This window comes from Pseudorasbora parva, chromosome 10, assembly GCF_024679245.1.
Source record: "Pseudorasbora parva isolate DD20220531a chromosome 10, ASM2467924v1, whole genome shotgun sequence".
Taxonomy (NCBI): Eukaryota; Metazoa; Chordata; class Actinopteri; order Cypriniformes; family Gobionidae; genus Pseudorasbora; species Pseudorasbora parva.
In genome coordinates, this window is record NC_090181.1 from 12,645,257 (window position 1) to 12,664,355 (window position 19,099).

At 36.5% G+C, this 19,099-nt stretch overlaps 1 protein-coding gene and 1 long non-coding RNA gene across 3 annotated transcripts; one reads left to right on the plus strand and one right to left on the minus strand.

Annotated features, from left to right (window-relative positions):
• Window positions 1-920: 920 nt before the first annotated feature.
• LOC137091062 (uncharacterized) lies at window positions 921-3,567 on the minus strand. The gene is made up of 4 exons (XR_010908014.1): window positions 2,519-3,567; window positions 2,242-2,448; window positions 1,528-1,746; window positions 921-1,410 (listed from the first exon to the last, which is right to left on the minus strand). It is a non-coding gene; the product is annotated as an uncharacterized lncRNA (long non-coding RNA).
• A 2,141-nt stretch (window positions 3,568-5,708) lies between these two features.
• On the plus strand, window positions 5,709-16,767 carry mis18bp1 (MIS18 binding protein 1). Of its 2 annotated transcripts, XM_067455179.1 has the most exons (19): window positions 5,709-5,964; window positions 6,090-6,166; window positions 6,336-6,995; window positions 7,246-7,344; window positions 7,431-7,520; window positions 7,860-8,125; window positions 8,243-8,316; window positions 9,611-9,732; window positions 9,813-9,903; window positions 10,875-10,987; window positions 11,265-11,431; window positions 12,302-12,377; window positions 12,460-13,474; window positions 13,615-13,784; window positions 13,900-14,039; window positions 14,213-14,355; window positions 14,487-14,565; window positions 14,696-14,747; window positions 16,369-16,767. In XM_067455179.1, exons 3-19 carry the CDS (start codon window positions 6,404-6,406, stop codon window positions 16,473-16,475), a joined length of 3,396 nt encoding a protein of 1,131 aa, XP_067311280.1. In that variant the 5' UTR covers window positions 5,709-5,964; window positions 6,090-6,166; window positions 6,336-6,403; the 3' UTR covers window positions 16,476-16,767. The 2 variants fall into 2 exon arrangements, with proteins under 2 accessions (XP_067311280.1, XP_067311281.1); XM_067455180.1 differs by lacking the exon at window positions 6,090-6,166.
• Window positions 16,768-19,099: the final 2,332 nt, after the last annotated feature.

Below are 19,099 nucleotides of genomic sequence, written 5' to 3' on the forward strand. Positions count from 1 at the left end.
ATTCGTTACTACATCCATCAATCAAATCTATGCTGGCTATGCATTGGCTAGGCATTGACTGCTTATCCAACAAAGGACCGGCGAGTTTGACTGACAGATGTATCACCCAGTGACGCGCTCCCTTTCTATTTATGTGTCCTAGTCAGCTTTTGATTGAAGGAGAGAGACCTGGGAGGGGTTTAATATAACCGGAACAGTCCACAGTACAGGGGAGATTGTCAAAATAAGGCTTACAAATCGCTATTTCATTGAAAATGGACATGATTGATTACTCTTAACACAAAACGCCTTATGCAAACAACGGAGGATTTTTAGTTTTTTCCCCTATTTTTTCGTTGTTTTGGATTAAAAGTGGGATGCATTTTGAAGAGTGGACTCTTACACAGACATGTATGCTGTTGTTTCGTGGATTCGTCCGATCTGATCTGAACGTCAGGAGATGAAAGATGAGTACCGCGTTCATTATGCTAATGTTTAAATAGCCACTGCTTTAGCATTTAATTTAACCCTTTCCTCTCTGGTGTATTTATTGCAAAAACGAGTTCAGAACATGAATCTTGAGTGTTTTAGCTTTCAAATGATGCATAGTTTGTGATGTTGATGTGAACAGTTTGTATAAAACAAAAGTAATTATAAGTAGAGACACGCCCACTTGCGTCAGACGCCCCGCCCACGATCCGGTGCGGATTAAGAAGTTAATGTATGCTACATATTTGTTCATAACCATACTTTGTTGTATTAACTGAAAAGATACAGGGGAGGGGAGTCCCCCTGTATCTTGTGTGCTTGTGTGTGGTGGGTGGGGTTGTGTGTGAAGTGTGAATTGATTGCCACCTAGTGGAGGGGTTTGGATGTTAAAGATAGAAAAGAAGAAAATAATTCTTACTGTAGTGTATTTCCTTTCATTCATTTATTTGAGATTATTTACAAAAAGACCATGAGTAAATATAACATTTTCTAAATATATTCAACTTTGTAAAAAATCAAGTGAAAGCTGATAGCATACAATATCACTGGCAATGTATCAAAGGGTAAAAAAAAAAAGATTGTGTCCATTAATGTATTATTTACAATTTCCATTTTACATCTTCGACATACATGTCCCTCTATATTACAAAGACAACTGTGTAAGGCATGAGTATCTATGTTTGAAACAGGCATCAAATGCATCAATACACAAACGACACAGGAAACAATGAAATGAATCAATTAAAACCACAAGAACAAGTGGCTCTGTCCTTTAAACTGGAATGAAGAACATGGATTCTTTCCTTGGCTTGGTCATGAAGTTTTTGAGTCAGATCTTGCACAGTAGGACTAGGGCCTTGGGGAGCATCCAAAATCACTAACTGCCGAAGTTGAGGCAGATGCTGAAGATGAAGAAACACTGATGCTGGAACGTTTTGGTGTCTGAAAGAGAGGAGTCATTTAGAATGAAGTTTACCTAGGACAAGATATGTACAAAAAGCAATACGTTTACTTATTTTTGACAATATAGATTTGCAATTTATGATAAAGCACTCTCACCTCACTTTAAGGATCTGCAGCTTTGGGAACATCTGAGGCATTTCTTTGATTACATCACAGATGTCATGACAACACAAGTCCCATGTGGAAGTGAAGAAGAATCTGGCACCTGCTCTGCCAAGATCCTGACTGCCTTCAAATCTGCATTCACTCCAATGAAAGACAAATGCTGCACAGTCCTGGGTACTGATTTCGCGAAGAGTCCGAGTGGGTATCCTACTAGAAAATGCAAACGGACACAAATGTAGAGGGATTTATTGTATAAATCAAATACGATCTAAATAAAGTGTCCATAGATTAAATCTATATAATAGTAGTAAAATAATATAGGTATAACTAATTTATATTGAATTATAAAAAGGGCATGTACTACTACTACTAGCAATTATACACATTTTTATTGTTATATTTTATTCATGAACCTGTGGGTACCAATGAAACAGAAAAACGGATTTTCTGAGTTTAACATGTTAACGTCGTGATTCTTTCAAGTAAGCAATATGCTGTCCGTTTAAAATTGTATCATTTGAATAATTAGTTATCTTATTATCTTTTAGCACTTTGAGATTTTGTTTAATATAAAGTGCATTATAAATAAAATTTATTATTATTATTATTATGTCCTCCTTTGAAGCATCCGGTTGAAGATCGTTTTCTAAAGAACCTCTGAGGTAAAAATGGACTATCCGTATTTATGTGTTATTTCATACTTACAAGAAATGTTGAGTTCCGAGAGTACATGAAGTCCTTGCAACCACTGTGTGAGACGGCAAAATTGTGGATTTTTAAAACGACACTTATAATGCACGGTCAGATTTGTCAGCGAGGATAGAGCGTCAAAGGCAGCAGGGGAGAGGCAGGGGTCTTTATAGTTCAGCAGCTCCAGGCTCCTCAGCCTAATCTCGGCATTGGGACTCCCTCCTGAGTGAAAGACATTTGTGAAAATCTTCTCTTTACTTCATTTTCTTTTCTTTTCTGAAAGCACACATACCAGAACGCCCACATGCTTTAGTTGGACTAAAATAATCATCAGGAAGAATCCCATACTTTGGTCCCATTTTCCAGGAAAGGTGTTTTAAGTTGGGCAGACGACTCAATATGCCATGAAGGACAGGTTTATGGATAGGATTGTTGTTGTCATGGTAGTGTAGTGAGGTAAGATTGACAAGTTGCGAAGTAGCAGCGCTTATCTCTGATACTGAAGCTCTCTGGACCTCACACAAGCAGAGATGAGTCAGTTGCCTCAAAGATAAAAGTGAGCTGGTTAGACTCCGACAGCAACACTGACGGATGACAAGCCTCTCGAGGTGTTTTAGAGCACCCAGCTCTGCCAAAGCTTTGCCATCACTGCACTGAGCCAGAGTAACGGAAGTTATCCACGGGAGCGAAGTCGCAATATGCTGCAATTCCTTGGCATTTGCCTTTTGAACAACGATGGACTTCGTTTTCCTTTGGCGCAGAGTTCTCCAAAATGTGAGTCGTAGATTTCGACCTTTTTGAGGACAATAACGTTGTCTTTCCATAAGGTCAAATGGTCGACCAGTCTTTTGAAGAACGTACAGCTTAAACGAACACTCAATTTGTCAAGACCAGAGAGAAATCCAAACACGCGGATCCAGATCTCTTCCGGAAGTTGAATCGCGGACATCGTCTCATTCATCCTCACACCTATTTCCATTTACGGACACTTATAAACTGTTAATTGTGTATTATTTTTGTATTATGAGTACGCGTGTCGTTCTTCTTTTTCTTCTGTGGATTTATTGGCGGCATGGCTGGTTCCTAAAAAAAGTACATGCCATAGATATGTATACGGGCCATACCGCCACCTACTGTGCTGGAGTTTGACGAAGATGATTTTCTTCTTCTTTGGATTTCTGCCTTGGCGTATTCTATTTTTTATTTATTTATTTTTTTACAGTCTATATGATTCTGCACTGTAGGAATGCCACCTACTGTTTTTATTCGTACATGGAAGACAGACACGTCTCTATCTATAGTCACGTTTTAATGCATCTAATCAAAACTGTTTCTATTTCCTGGAATATATAATAGACCTGAGTTGTGTTTGGCCATATGAAGTGTTGCATTAAGGTCAGTGTGAGTTGTGACACTTTATTTATCTTGTAAATAAATACATATAGCCTACCTTCCTAATTTTACCTTGTTTTCATGTTACTTTGTATTCTGTATAGAAATGTCCTGCATGAGGACTTGAGTAATTCTGCCATTTATCACAAGCTTGTTGAACCAGAGACTTTCCCTGCGTGAAATGACTGCGCTATGTTAATACTATCCACTTCAAGTGCTTCCTTAACCAATTTTTTCTGCTATTTCATTTTGTTGCATTGTGTTGTACCCCCCCCCCCCCCCCCCAGGCTTGAAAGTGATGCCACTGAATCTGAACAATAAACTTTAATTTTAGAATTTGACATCAGCTTAGCACATCTCAGTGCCATTTGAATGACAACTAATTCTGCAGTATACTGAATTAGCATCCGTTACTCTCCCTTTGTTACCACTTTTAAATTCTGGGACACAAAATGCTGCACACTTTCGCTTTGTTTCAGGGTTTCTGATTCACCCATGTATACCTGAATAAATGAAGAATATGCCGTATTAATGCATTTAATGTAATTTTAATTTCTGTTTCAATATGTCCTTTCTGCATTCTGTCATGTATTAATGTAAAATCAATTTGTGCTTCACTCAGTCAGTAACCAAGTTGGTATTGGAGATATTGTAACAGTTGGTCCAAATATGATTGAATCCAGCGTCATTTCTTTTAACCATTCCTTAGTTTTCCATGCAAATCCTGTTCCATGCGAAGGATTCCTCTCCCAACTTTCTTCGAATATTTTCCCAATTTGCCATTAAATCCAATACGCCACTACAATTTTATTGCCGTATATTTTATACAATAAAGAAAATGTTTTATTCCTATTGAATGTTTGCCAGGATTTCCTTTTAGCCTCCGTGACAGTTCTCACCTGAGCTACTTTTCTCTGATAATTAATGAGAGATTCAGGTAGGCCTATTAATGACCTTCTTAGCCCCTAAAAGTTTCATTCCTTTGTATAACTTCAGAACACTCTTAAATTCCAGTAGGGACAATACCCTTTATTTTAAGAATAGCCTCTTCTGCTACTTTAAGTGACAGAAATTAATGTATTTACACCCTTAATTGTTTTAAGTTATTCAGTTCTGATTTCATTACATATTTTACTCCATCCATCTGCTTCATCATATTGTCACTTTGATGGTTTTATATGTTTCCTTATAACTACACATTTTTGGGAAGCGATCAGCCGATCACTCTTTATCTTCTATATCCCACTGGCATCAATGAAACAGATCCTGAAAGTGTTAAATCCTTTTCCACTGTTTAAACATACCAGTTGTCTTCCATATATTCCTCTATTATGCCCACACCATTAATTTATCATCACCTCCCACTGAATTCAAGTGCTCAATTGTTAATTGATTGGATTACAAAAAAAATCTGAATTTTTTCTATCCATCCACACTTCAATAACACACTCCATTTGTGTATCAGTTATTATCTCTCTAGCCACCCCATTTTTCACAAATGTTGCACACCCATGACAATTAACTCGTGGCCATTTGCAATTATACTTCTACTAAATACTACTGTTATTAGTTTTATAACACTGTTGGCTTAGCGAGTTCTGTGATATTAATGCCACCCTCTGGCTTTCTAGTAGCCTAACTGATGTATCATTATATCCAAGGTACTCTTATACGATACGATATGGATATCATACTTTTTTATTTTTTCCAGTGCTTTTGTTTGTATGAGTACGACGAGTAGTAGTGTTGAGCATAGATATGCATAATGTAAGACATCTAGCCTTTAATATGTATATCTATGCTCAACACTACTACTCGTCGTACTCAAACAAATAAAAGCACTTGAAAAGTTTGAAAATTATGATATCCATATCGGTTCGAATAAGCCCAGCTTCGATACAATCAGTTATTTCAGTCTACTAGAACAGCCAGAGGGTGCATTTGCATTATGTAGGCAATAGACATGCATTGAGCAGCACGAGTCGTTCTTTTGAGTGGATCTTTTCAGTTGATCAATTGAATCGGTTCACGAACCCGGTCTGAACGATTGTTTCATATTGAAAAGATGTTGGAAAATAACTTACTGTTTTATAAGCTGAATGGCTGATGGCTCAACAAGCTTAACCAGTAAATGCCATAGTTAATACATCCTAATCGGACACCGAACAGCAAGATGCAAGTTTGTGCGTTTTTTAAAATAAAAGAATCACATAACTGGTTTTAAAGAACCGATTTTAAGAAAATGATTCACTTCCTAGTAGCATTGACGGCGGAAGTGACGCAGTGCTTGCGCGACGCGAGACGTTAGCCGCGCTTTATCCGGGAAAATTCAAACGAGTTTTTATGGTAAGCGAATACTTTTTTTATTTTTTATTTTTTGTAAAGTTACGCCATAATGTTATTCACCCCACTTTATATTAAGTTAGGTCTTTATTTCACCTAGTGATTATGTAAACGATCATTTTACACAGGATTTGTCGACGGATAAGTGTGCACGGGGTTATTATCGTTTAAGCTTGAAATCGTTGGATTTAGAGAAGTTTTTAAGGTAAAATTCCAATAAGATGTTTATTCATTTTTAAAAGTTGTTTTATAACTGTTGCGTGTCTTACAAATAATGTTACTGATTATTTGTGGAAGTGTCATATTTTATAGACAATCTTCACTTTTTCACATCTTTTGCAAATTATTATTATAATATAATTTGCATCTTATAGGATTTTGCTGAGAACATGGATCACAACGGGTCTGTAAACAGCTAGACTGACGTTCCTCTTACATAACAATGTATCGTCCAGTACAAGACTATTTCATACCTCCTGAAGTCCCCAAGTCTGGTGACATGATCACACCGGTCAAAACCATACCTAAAACAGCTCACAACTGGGCAACTGGGTCAGGCAGAAAGATTTCGAACAGAGATGTGTTGGTGATGAACTCAACTGCACAAAGTGCGGAAGAAAATAGCCCAAATATCTCCTGTGAGCTCAGCAGCATCAATGCCACGGCAGAGGTTGCACCTCAATACAAAGCTGACCTGATGCTGAAGAGGTGCACTGAGACACCAGCAAAGATTTTTGCGAGATTGAAGGCAAAAGTTCAGAGACAAAATTCTGTAGGGCATGAGGCAGCCTCTGATCATTTAAGAAACCAGGAGATCTGTGGTCATATCCCCTTGAACCCTGTGGTCCAGTACTCACAAAAGAGTAACGCCAACCAGGAGACATATGTGTTAGCCCTCTCACCTCCACAGTCGCCGAGAGGAGATGCACAGGCTGGAGAAATGGACTTGCCACAAGAAAGTCATTCCATCAATGTCCATAAAGTGCCTGGAAGACAAAGTGAAACTTTTAATACTGAGTCACAGTCATTTATTGGTTAGTTTCCTCTCTCTCTCTCTCTCTCTCTCTCTCTCTCTCTCTCTCTCTCTCTCTCTCTCTCTCTCTCTCTCTCTCTCTCTCTCTCTCTCTCTCTCTCTCTCTCTCTCTCTCTCTCTCTCTCTCTCTCTCTCTCTCTCGCATATATAAATATACACACCGCACACACACACATACATTTTCAGATGTACATATTGCTTTAATTTAACTCTTTTATTTTCACTTTTCTGTTTATTATTTCTGTGTCTAGAGCCATTTGTTTTACTGGAGAAGGTTCCTGGGGAGATATTTTCTAAAATGAAAACAAGGCGAGAGCAAATGCCAGAGAGTCTGTATAACAGAACCAGACGTATGAGATATATATAATTTTTTTGTCTTAGTTGTATTCAGTGTGGCTCAATTAATTTATAAATCTGTTGTGTTTGTTTACTTAAGAGACTTGTGTACTGTTGGACAAGGTGGTTCCTGATGAGACATTAGCCCAGCTTCAGCAAAAACCTGTCAATTATTTGAGTGGAAATAGAGGTATAATAATATTTTAATTCACCCTGCTTTACTATGTGTCTAGATATGAATGTCCATTTTCAAAAGCATATACTGATATAAAGGTGTGTTTATAACGACCAGTTGCTTTGTTTATAATGACCAGTTGTGTGTGTGTGTTTATTTATCTTAATTTTTTGTTGTTGTTGTTTTTGTGCATTGCAAGCATTTTCTTTCACCAAAACCTGAGAGTTTTTATTCCATTAGAACACTGGGTTACAGACATAGACCTACCATAATCGGATCATAATGCAAAAGTAATGCACACCAAGAGCAATATGACAAAGATCATAATACATATGCTCTGAAATTTGATTACAGGTGGTTGTGTATTTGGTGAGAAGAGCATTTCTGTAGAAAACGACAATGAGGAAGCCCTCCAAAATGATGCTTCCACTAGTCCTGAGTCTTGTCCGTTTGGTCAGTCGGAGTGCACTGAAGTGGTCACTGGACCCCCTCAACCCACTCATAATCTTCTGGAAGATCCTCTTCTGCTGCATTCTCCTCGAGTCTTGATCCCACGAAAGCAGATGTCTGTGTTTCAGTCAAAACATCAAGCAGCCGTAGCCCTAGATGACGAAACCAAAGTAAGTTAAGGAAATTTTAGTGTTTAAAAAAAAAATTTTTACAAAATGAAATGCCTTAAAAAATGATTTGGTGTTTTTATATTTTATAATGATGGTGACATTATTATTGTCTTTTAGGTGAGGGGGATTCATTTAAAAGACTGGGTTTTGAAACTGCTCAACAAAGATATAGTGGTTGATGGTATTCGCATGTAAGTTTTTCTTTCTTCATTAGTTTTGTTTGATTGCTGTGCCTTTGGTATATCTTGGAGACTTATGTCTGTGTGCTATATTATAAATAGAGCTAAATCTTATTATATTACAACATTATGCTTTTCAGTAATACTAGGGCTGTCAATTAACGCGTCAACGCAAATTCATTTTAACGGCACAATTTATTAACATGTATTTATTAATGCAGCGCACATTTTCTGTTTGATCCGTGGCCTAGCCCGTAGTTGGAGAAATTCAGAAGCCATAGACGTAAAGGATGCAGCAACAAACATTAATAGGGAAAGAAAAGGGTTAACATTAATATTACTATTCTAAACCAAAAGTGCAGTTATTGCCTACAAGCTACCATATTTTCTGTTTAACTTTTATTAGACTCCAGGTCGAAAGAAAAGTGTGTTTTTAGACTGAGCACATTCTTTGCAGTCCAAGTGCGATGCATTGCAAGCTTACTCTCGCTCATGTCTGAGGTAAATCATTAACACCTTCACCACTTACAATACATGTTTTATCGAACTAAATACATTACAATCGGCTAAAACAAATACGCAGGTTACTTTTCTGAACAAGAGCACTCCCAAGTCCGTGTTCCTCACACTGCTCACATGAATCGCAGCACAGTTACACACACACACACACACACACACACACACACACACACACACACACACACACACAAAATACAGATATTTCAATGGGAAACACGCATCTCTTAAAGGGCCCACACTATATTAATACTCGTTACAACCTCCTCCAGGTATGGTGTGGTACTGGTGCGCCCAGGTCCTTTGACTTTACTAATTTTTTATACGATGTGTGCCCCTTCTGAACTGCCAGTGTAAAAACTCCCTTTATTTATATTCTTAAAATGAGAGAAATCACTGCCTATCTTGAAGTTTTTATCTCATAGGCTTAAGAGACATGAAACAAGTTCTTTGATAAACATCTGATGACATTGATGACCTTTAATACATGTCTAGTCTTCATGCTGTATTATTGATTATTATTGAATGGGTTCACTAACATAAATCATGCAAATTAGTCCATAGCCATGTTGATTAGAGTATTAAAAAACTTAATTTAAACTTGATTTTAGATACATTTACAACTGATAAAATGTGTGATTAATTGCGAGAATCCTGTCATTTTAATATTTTAATCGATTGACAGCCCTAATTAATGCACAAAAAAATTATTTACTAACCCACTGCAAATATTAGCAGTATGATTTCAGATATCATGTAGCTCTAATGTAGTTTTGTTTGAAACTTACAGAGACACTATGATACCATGGCATAGCAGTTTCATCATTGAAAGAGTCTCGAGTAATGTGCTCAAGACCTCATCTGGCAGAACCTACGTCCTCGTTGGGAAAATGGCCAAACATCCCAATTCATGTAAGATTAATGCTTTTTAAATAAGGGTGCCATACTTTGATCATATACTTCATTTAATAGTTTTGATTTTACCATTACAGCATTTCCATCTTGGTTTTTGAAGAAGTTTCTGTTTGGGTTTCCAAAAATGTGGAAAGAGTACTTGGATCAGTTTTTGAGTGGTCATATGGGGTATGTTGCCTCAACTCTGTTATTATATCATTTAGAGGAGAGCGGCCCGTGCACAACCTAACGCTTTTTGACTGTTTCGGTTTGTGTAAATCCACTTGGGGTTCAGAGTATTTATTTTTTCCACATTAATTTCACACATATCAAGTACAATTATGTAGTTTTATTTCATTAATGCAGTGTACTTTTTTCTTGATTTACCTCGAAGTGAAATGTGACAACATGCCCCATAGTTGGGGTACATTGTAATATGTGAGGGGTACATTGTAACATGACCTAATGACAGCTTAAAATGTTACCTGATCTAGCTAAAAAAATATCCAAGACAAACTAAAATATTTTGTCAATAAAATACAATTATTAACTTTTAAAAATAAATAAAAAATATATACATTTGAGTTTGACAACACAAACATTGCTAAATACACCTGTACTGTATAGTTAAAAACATAACAATAATGAATCATTTCTGAACATTGACTATCAGTCATTATTCACCTTTTTTCTCATGGTTTCTCAAAAGAATTCATAAATGTATAGAACATAATAGCATATTTCTATAGGGACTCATTGTAAAGCAGTGTTACAACACACCCCACCTGGGCGACTGTCTCGTGTCTTCTGCTGGTTAGAACGATCTCAACTGTTAAATAATATAAGATTACAATAATATCAGATTTGTCTTATTTTAAATAAACACAAAAAAAACTGATGAAAAAATAAACTTAAGTAAGAAATGTACTTTTGCTATTGTTAAATAAATGTTCAGTGAAATCTTCCAAAGATTTTTGAATTTTCGCACAAATGTTGATATGGCAACTAGTAAATACACTAAGTTTCGTCATACTGGCATGTGTGGAAAGTTTAAACTATTTGTGTAACAACTAAACCTGCGTTAGGTTGTGCCCAGCCTTCCCTTATTATCAAATAATAAAAAATAAACTATACATTCAATTAACCTATTTTTGATTTAGATCACAGAAAAGTCAGAAGGATGACAGCTGTGTGAAACCTCCCAAAGGAAGAAATCAACAGGCTTCTAAAAACTCAACATCCAAACATCCCAAGATTCAAGGCAATATAACCTGTGAGTGTTCCATGTCATATAATCAAAGAATGGCTTGTATGTAGTGATGTGACTGCGTATTGTTCTTTTGAATTACTTACTTCTTTTTGAAGGATCAGTTTGAACAGGTACACATTCTTCACAAATCAATCGGACTTATGTTACAGAATCGATCATAATTTATTAATTGATTTATTTATTGTCTAGCTGCATTTATATTTTTATTGGCGTGAATGTTTGGAAGTTTCAACTCTGGCTATCCTCATAGGATTGAAATGATAATTTTATTGTTTTACAGCTCCCATCACTCCCACTGACTGCATTCAGCCGGGCAGTGCAAAAGTTTCCCGCAGTGGCCGACTCATCAAAGCGCCATTGGAATACTGGAAAGGAGGGAGGATTGTTATGGACTCTGACATGAATGTCACTGTCCATGAAGACTATTCTACATCACTGCTGTCCACGGTACTCCTCATTTCCTTTAGCAGTGCAAACAATGTCTTTTGATCTTTATTGACACTTGCAGGGACTTTATATATTGTTATGGTGCAAGTGAGCCATTTCATAAAGTCCCCCTGTAGTCAATAATTTTATCCCTATAAAAATGGAGCCGCCGTGAAGGCGATATTCTAGCTGCGGGGGACCCTGTCCTGATCTCTACAGAGTAGGGTGACCAGACGTCCCGAAAAATTCAGGACAGTCCAAATCTTGCCCTAATTGTCCCCAAAATTATACTTAAGCAAAATCTTGAGTAGTTATTGTCTGATAAACATTAAAAACTGTCTGCGGAGATTCAGTTGTCCTGCAACCAGCCCCTGCCAGCTGCTCATTGGCTGCAGCATCTTTTTTCTTCTAAAAACATACCGTAGGCTAGGTGTGAATTTAGATATGCATTGATAAGCAAAATTTAATTAATTCTGTTGGCATGGCTGGTGTACCGGAACCCCAACACGCTGCTAAAAAGCAAAACCGACTCTGTAGGTACCGGGAGGTTTGAAATTCATTTTCCTTTACTAAAGGCTATGTGGTCTAATATCATAGAAGTATGATATTTTTCATATTTATGAATGTTCAGCAGCCAAGTCCCACCCCTGAGAGTTCTTTTAAAAAGTACTACCTCACAAGCAGGGCCGTTTTAAGGGGGAAATCTTTACCCGGAACTTTATTTAGATCCCTGGTGCTGTGGTCGAAACACACAGAGTACCACCCCAAAGTCCGTAATTCCTGGGGAAAGTTCCTGCGGTGGAAACGCGGCTATAGACATATGAACAACATTTAAAAACTTGCTTTTCACCACAGGGGGTCTTTACATTTTCTGTTATTTTTTTTTTCAAGCCGAAGAAGCCAGTAACGCCTGCAACATCACAAATCACAGAGCAAAGATCATTTAGGCCTGAAACTCTGGGGAGAGGTGTGTATTGATAACATGCTTGTATTTTTAAAGTGCATTTTCTTTTTATTGCAAAATTTTCACTTTTTTTGTTTTACAAAAGGGAAGCGTAACACATCTAGCAGTGAAGATGAAGTGTCAGTGCCAATGAGGAGGATCAAACAGCGTTCCAAACCCCAAATGAATGCCCCATCTCAAAGCAATCAAATAAAGAGCACAACACTGAATAAACCTACAAGAGCTCAAAAAGGACACCCGGATGTGTCCGACAACTTTGATTCGGGTCATGCAGTGAAACAAAATTCTAGTCGACCTCAAAGAGCATCTCTGAGAAAACAACAGTTGAGAGAAAAGGAAACAACTGTGGGTTCTGGGGCAGTAATGACAGAGAACACTCAAGTTCATGCAGTGAATGTGAATTTCTTACTTGGAGATGGAGGAATGTCATATGATGAACAGGAAACTGGCATTGAGAATTATTCAAAGACAGACCGCAACAGAAAGTCCTCCCAAAAACAAATCCAGGCTGAACCGCACTCCATGGCACACGATAACAGTTCCTTGCGCCGAAGCTCTCGCTTAAGCTCCAAAGCCCAATACTCCACTGACTCAAACAGCTCAATTACATCTCCAGACCCTCCAAAAAGGTCAAGAGGAAAAGGGTCTGCAGAATGTAAACGGCTAACAAAACCTCATAAAATTGAGACCTCGGTGTCTACCGGTCATTTGGAACAAAATGAACACTGTTCACGTAGACCAAAAAAGGTCTTGCAGAGAAATTTAGATGATGTTTCAGATTCTATCAATTTTCCCACAGATGATGATGAAGAGAAACGGCAACTTGACAAGAAGGCTACGTTATTATTGAAGAGGACAAGACAAAAGAAAGTTAAATCTGAACTTAAAATGAATGGACACCAGGATTCCTCAGAGGACATGCCTTCTGAGTACTCTGAGGATGAGGAAAGTGCTGTTTCAAACAACAGAAGATCAAAGAAATCTGAAACGGGAAAAACAAACACTAGAAGCAAAAGACCACAAGCCAAAAACGGCAATCCGAATGAACCAGAGCTATTGGATGGAAAATGGACTGAAAAAGAACTACAAAAACTACACGAGTAAGCTTTTATCTTGACATCTATTGTTGTTGTTTTTTTATGAAATGTTTTCTGGCCTTGATTTTACAAATAGACATTTAATAAGAAGCCATTTAGAAATGTAGACAGATCATGATATCAGTCTGTATCTCTTCGGACAGAGCTGTCAACTCATTACCCAAGCACAAGAGCGGTTACTGGGCACACGTTGCATATGTTGTTGAAACTCGTTCAGCTGAAGAGTGTCAGGAACAGTATAGTGCCCATCAGAAGACCAACAAAAAACCCAGAAAAAGAGCATCAAAGAAACCAGCAGCAACTGAGGAGCCAGGTACCTATTCTTTACTGTATAATTTGATGAGTTATGAGTTGTTTTTACAAATTAGGGAAGTATTTGTTTACAAATCTGTATAATTGAAAATGCCTGACCTCAGTTTTGCTCACAGGAAAGGAAATAGTTGAAATAACTGCTAAAGCTGGAACTCTTAAAAGGAGACAGCAGATGAGGCATTTCTTGGACCACATGCCCAAAGATGACCATGATGATGTGTTTACCAGCTCACCAATGCACAATAAACAAATCAAGGTACTTTTATGTTGGTTGATTTAGATCCACATACCCTAAACTAGATTTCATATGAACATCACACACAGACCTGATTAAGCCTGAATCAGATGTTCTATTTATAATGTAAAACATCTGAGTCATATCTTGTTTATACTGCAAACAATCTAACTTGACCCCATTGTCTTATGTAGTTGCCTGTATTTGCTGCAAATGGAGATGATGAGGATTTCAGCCAGCTCCAGAACCCCCAGACGCCGAGTTCTAGCATCTCTAATACTGCTAAAACCCCTCAGTGTCTGCACATCAGCCCAGGAATGATGGGATCCATCAATAAGTATGTTTTTATCTCAACTGCAAAGCAGACTTCATGATTTTGATGTTTGTAGAGAGTGTATGCTGAGTGAACTCATCAGTTTAATTTACATCTGTGTATAAATCAGTTAAATTTTTTTTGTTTATCTTAAGGAATAACATGGACAAGTACATTTTCCATCTTCAGAAGAAACAAAAAGGGCCGAAACGGGGCAAAAATGCTGCAGCAATGGTAACAATCTTAAAATCCTGCTTGTCTTTAACCTTGTTCCCAAAAGTGTTCAAACTGTTTTATTTATTGATAGGAACATGTTCTGTTTTTTCAATCAATATGACAGTGATGATATATTGTTCTTGTGTAGGACAAGCTTACACCAACTCCAGCAGCAAAGAAGGCTCTAAAGAGATGTGTTGGTATGCACATTACATTTTTGGTCACTCCTATGGCTGTATTCACAATGCAGGCAAATCAGATTTTTTTTTTCTTCTCAAATCTGCATCATCTCTATTTTGGAAATTTATAATTCTATTTGAGCAGCCAGATTGTACATACTCATGCATTCTTAAAAAATCTGATAAAATCACAGTTTAAATTCTTCTAAATGTGGTTTGAATCAGATTTTTGGTTACACTATATTTTAATGTGTCTTGTTGCATATGTTATATGTATTTACTATAGTAATAACTATAAATTAGGCATCATTTTATATACTAACTAGGGATGCACTGATTTTTTGGGGGGGCCGATATTGGTTTAAAAAAAACGTTATTGGTGATACCGATAATTGTCGCTTGCCCTCTTATTTGAAATTTTGTCATTCAAATAGTGTTTAGATCACGTTTTAAATCAGCAAAGTAACAAACAAAAAAAACATTACCTTATAGCCTACTAGCTAGTTTATTGCTGCTTTATCAAATCATTTCTAATGAACGTAGACTGGATCCATTTGACATTCAGCAGCCCAACATAAATACAACAGAACAAAGATGAAATGAACAGTGTTTTTTAGGCAGGTTTAACGGTTTCCAGGTAAAGAAATAAAGTAAACAAATGTTAAATAGCACTGCATATTCTTCACTGTGTAAATTAAATGCATATATTATTAATTAAGACATAGCTAAATTATACTGTACAGCATATATATATATATATATATATATATATATATATATATATATATATATTCTGTCATAATTACTACATATACTTTTTTTTATGTGTGTGTGTGTGTTTATGATATGACGATAGGAATGAATCGCTAAAATGCTCATGAAGTGACTGGAGGTTCTTCTAAAAACATACCGTAGGTTCATGCATTCATGTCCTCATATATTGAGACGACAGGCTGAACAACAATGCATGTTTCAGTGTGTGTGAGGTAAATGAAACAGTGCATCTACGCCATTCATTCACACAGAAACATGCAGGATTCATAATTCATATCTTTTGCGGCTTTATTCAGACACTAGTATGTATCGTGACTTGATTTGAGCGTTCTGACCTACATTTAATTTATTAATCAAAACGTTCTGCGTTATGCTGTAAATTCTGTTTTTAATCACTGGATTCTGTGTGCGTTTTACGCATTGCAGCAATTTCCTTATGAAAGTTATGTAGTGAGTGATTTTCTGTTTTTGGTCTTTTGTGCAACAGACATTATAGAGCTCAGTGCCTCCATGCAGTTCATTAATAAACCATTGGTTTGTTATATTGACCTTTTTCATGCTATAGCCAGTATGCCGGTGGTTGTAAATCGGCTGATAAATTGGTGCATCTCAACACCAAACCCTAATCCTTCACTAAACCTATAGTAAGAGCATGCACTTAATGAATATAACAGAATACTTAAATGTAATAGTGACACATTAAGTGTAACTTTTTTTTTTTTTTTGCTGTATGTATACCGGTATATAAAATCTGATTTTTGCTGGCAATCTGAACATGGCCTGACACAGATCATTGAGTTGAAAAATATGCTATGATCTTTACCTGTTTGTTTTTTCTCTCCATCATCATCACCCATGTTTTCAACAGCTGAAGATGATGACTTTGTGGTGTGGAATATGCTCTCAGATAAGGATATCCCATCCAGAGCTGATGACAGCGATGAGGAGGACGATTATTTTATGGATTACTGCTGATTTTCACTATCATTGTTTAGCATTTGTACAAAAAAAAATATCTTAAATGGGCTAGTTAATAATCACAGTGCTGTTAAACACATTATTTTACAATATTTTACCTTCTATTTGGCATTCGGCTGTTTTTAAGTGTTTTTTGGTTTGTCAGAGGCCAAGGTTCATGTTTGCAAACTCTTCATAGCTTACGAAACGATTTTTTTAAAGTAAAAATGTACCCCGTTTTTGGCTAGTTCAGAGTTCATCAATGGATTGTGTGTTTTTAATTTGGAGTTCATAATCTGCGGCTTTTATACCACCAAACTCTAATGAAAGAAGATGAGACTCAGTACGAAGAAGTGCAAAAGAAACAAGTTCTAATTATTCCTCACTGAAAATGCTACATTTTAGAATTTTATTTGAGTGTTGTAAATAAATATAAGCAAATAAAACGGTTAAAATGTAATTGTTGTTCACTAGTTGTACGTAAGGAGAAGGGCAGGAATACTGGGCTGGCATTGAAGTCTTATGTGTGTTATGTTCCTTTATACATTTTTGAAAAATGCCTCTTTTGGTCTTTTAATTTACTGCTGCTTTAGAAATGCTACGTAAAAGAACACTAACGGTTGACACCGTTTATATTTTTCCCCGGTATACACTTATTTAAATTTAAAAGGATTTACATATTCTAATCATCTACCAGCCCCAAGCTGACCTGTAGAATTAACAAATATTTTTCTGCTGCTACTGTACTTGTTGTAAGGTGTCAATGTAAGTGACCTCTTGTGCATATAAAGTGAATAGCAATGCAAATGAATATAAATTGTTTTGGAGTTCTGTATCGCAAGACCCATAAATGCTCTGTAAGCTGGGCCGCATTAATGCACGGGGCCCGGGGCTGGGAGAGGGCACCGATGATGCCGGAAAATATTGTAACCGGATTTTATGTTGGCTGTCCCTTTAAAATTACGCTTTATCGCGTTGAATGCACATGCGGGCTTTGCAAGTCCTGCTCGAGAAATGTCAGTCAAACCCTCACTAAATAAACCTTGGAATCATCAGTCACAATCAGAGCTTAGAGCTCAAAAAATCAAGCCCGACCCTACCGAGCCCGGCCCTGCCCGACACATTAGCTGTAATTATGAGCCCGATTTAAACCCGACCATTTTTCAAAACCTGGGTGTTCTGATGAGAAAGATCGAGCCTGTAATGAGCGAAGCAGACCGGTGTGACTCCGCTTAATAATCCGCAATAATCATGAACCCTCACCGGTAAAGCTCTCAGCCGAGCGTTATATGAAGTTATATACTTCAAATAAAGCACAAAAGAAACTACCAACATGCAAAATCGTAGTATTTCAGTAATCTATCAGTAATCAAAACCGCAAACTATAATAAAACTAAAATATTCTGCCATGTAATAGCAATATAGCCGAAGGCATAAGCTGATAATATGATTTTTTTAATGCACAAAAAATATGAGCACTGTGCATTTATACTGAAATATAGGCGCTTATTTTGCTTTAACTTGTAAAGTAGCCTATACAAACAACAATGGATAATATTTAAATGCATCAAATAAAATGTTGACTTCTGTCCTTATTATTTATAGGCCTAATTTAAATAAATTCATATTCTTGCATAGGGATTTAATAGAGAACACACTTTTTTTCTTTTACTGAGTTTAATTTTTGACAGAACTGTTGCAATTACTTATTTTGACAACTAATATAGAAAGTCTTTACTAACATTCAGTCTTTACTTTCTCAGTTGCAAGGTTTAGAAACAGTCCTTACAGACTAACTCAGAACTGTTGAAGCGTTAATTAATTATATAAAATTCAAAGAAGATTGAATAATTTAGGCTGACTGAGCAAGTTAAACTTTAGCTATAGCCTTTAGTAAGCCCCTTGCCTGCATACAATCAAGTACAAATGAACTGTATTCATTTGTGTTGTATGCACTAAAACAGTCCAGTATATAATAGTCAAACTAATTTTTATGTTGAAATAACAAAGATTTCTGTGCCACCGCAGAATGGTTGCTGGCCCCTGCCCGGCCACCCCTATAAAAAAAAATCCTGGCTCCGCCTCTGTGTGACAGCAATGTCTCGTAATATAAAAGTAGTGCGCAAAACAGAAAAACAGCGCAAGATAAAGTAGATCGTCAGAACAGTGACGGTGAAGGGGAAAAGGAACCGGTAGGTGATACAGTAGGCTAGCAGCAGTAGCTAGATATGATAGTCTATCAAAATAATTAACTCCTTTTAAACTTAACAACTTAGTTAAGCTCCCAGTAGTTAAGCCACCACACTAGAGCTGTGGAATATAATAAGTTTTTATGTATGGCAACGTTGATACAAAAGATTCTGCATAGGCTACATGTAATTAAATAGGCCTTATCATACACGTTTCCTATAATCTTAAGTTCTTAAGATTTTGAGACGCCATGAATATGAACTAAAATGTGTTTTTAACATACTATCTCTGTATTTAAAAATAAATAATTAATTTAAAAAAAAATATATATATATATATATATATATATATATATATATATATATATATATATATATATATATATATATATATATATATATATATATATATATAAAGCACATTTTAGTTCCTATTCAATGGTGTCTTTAAGT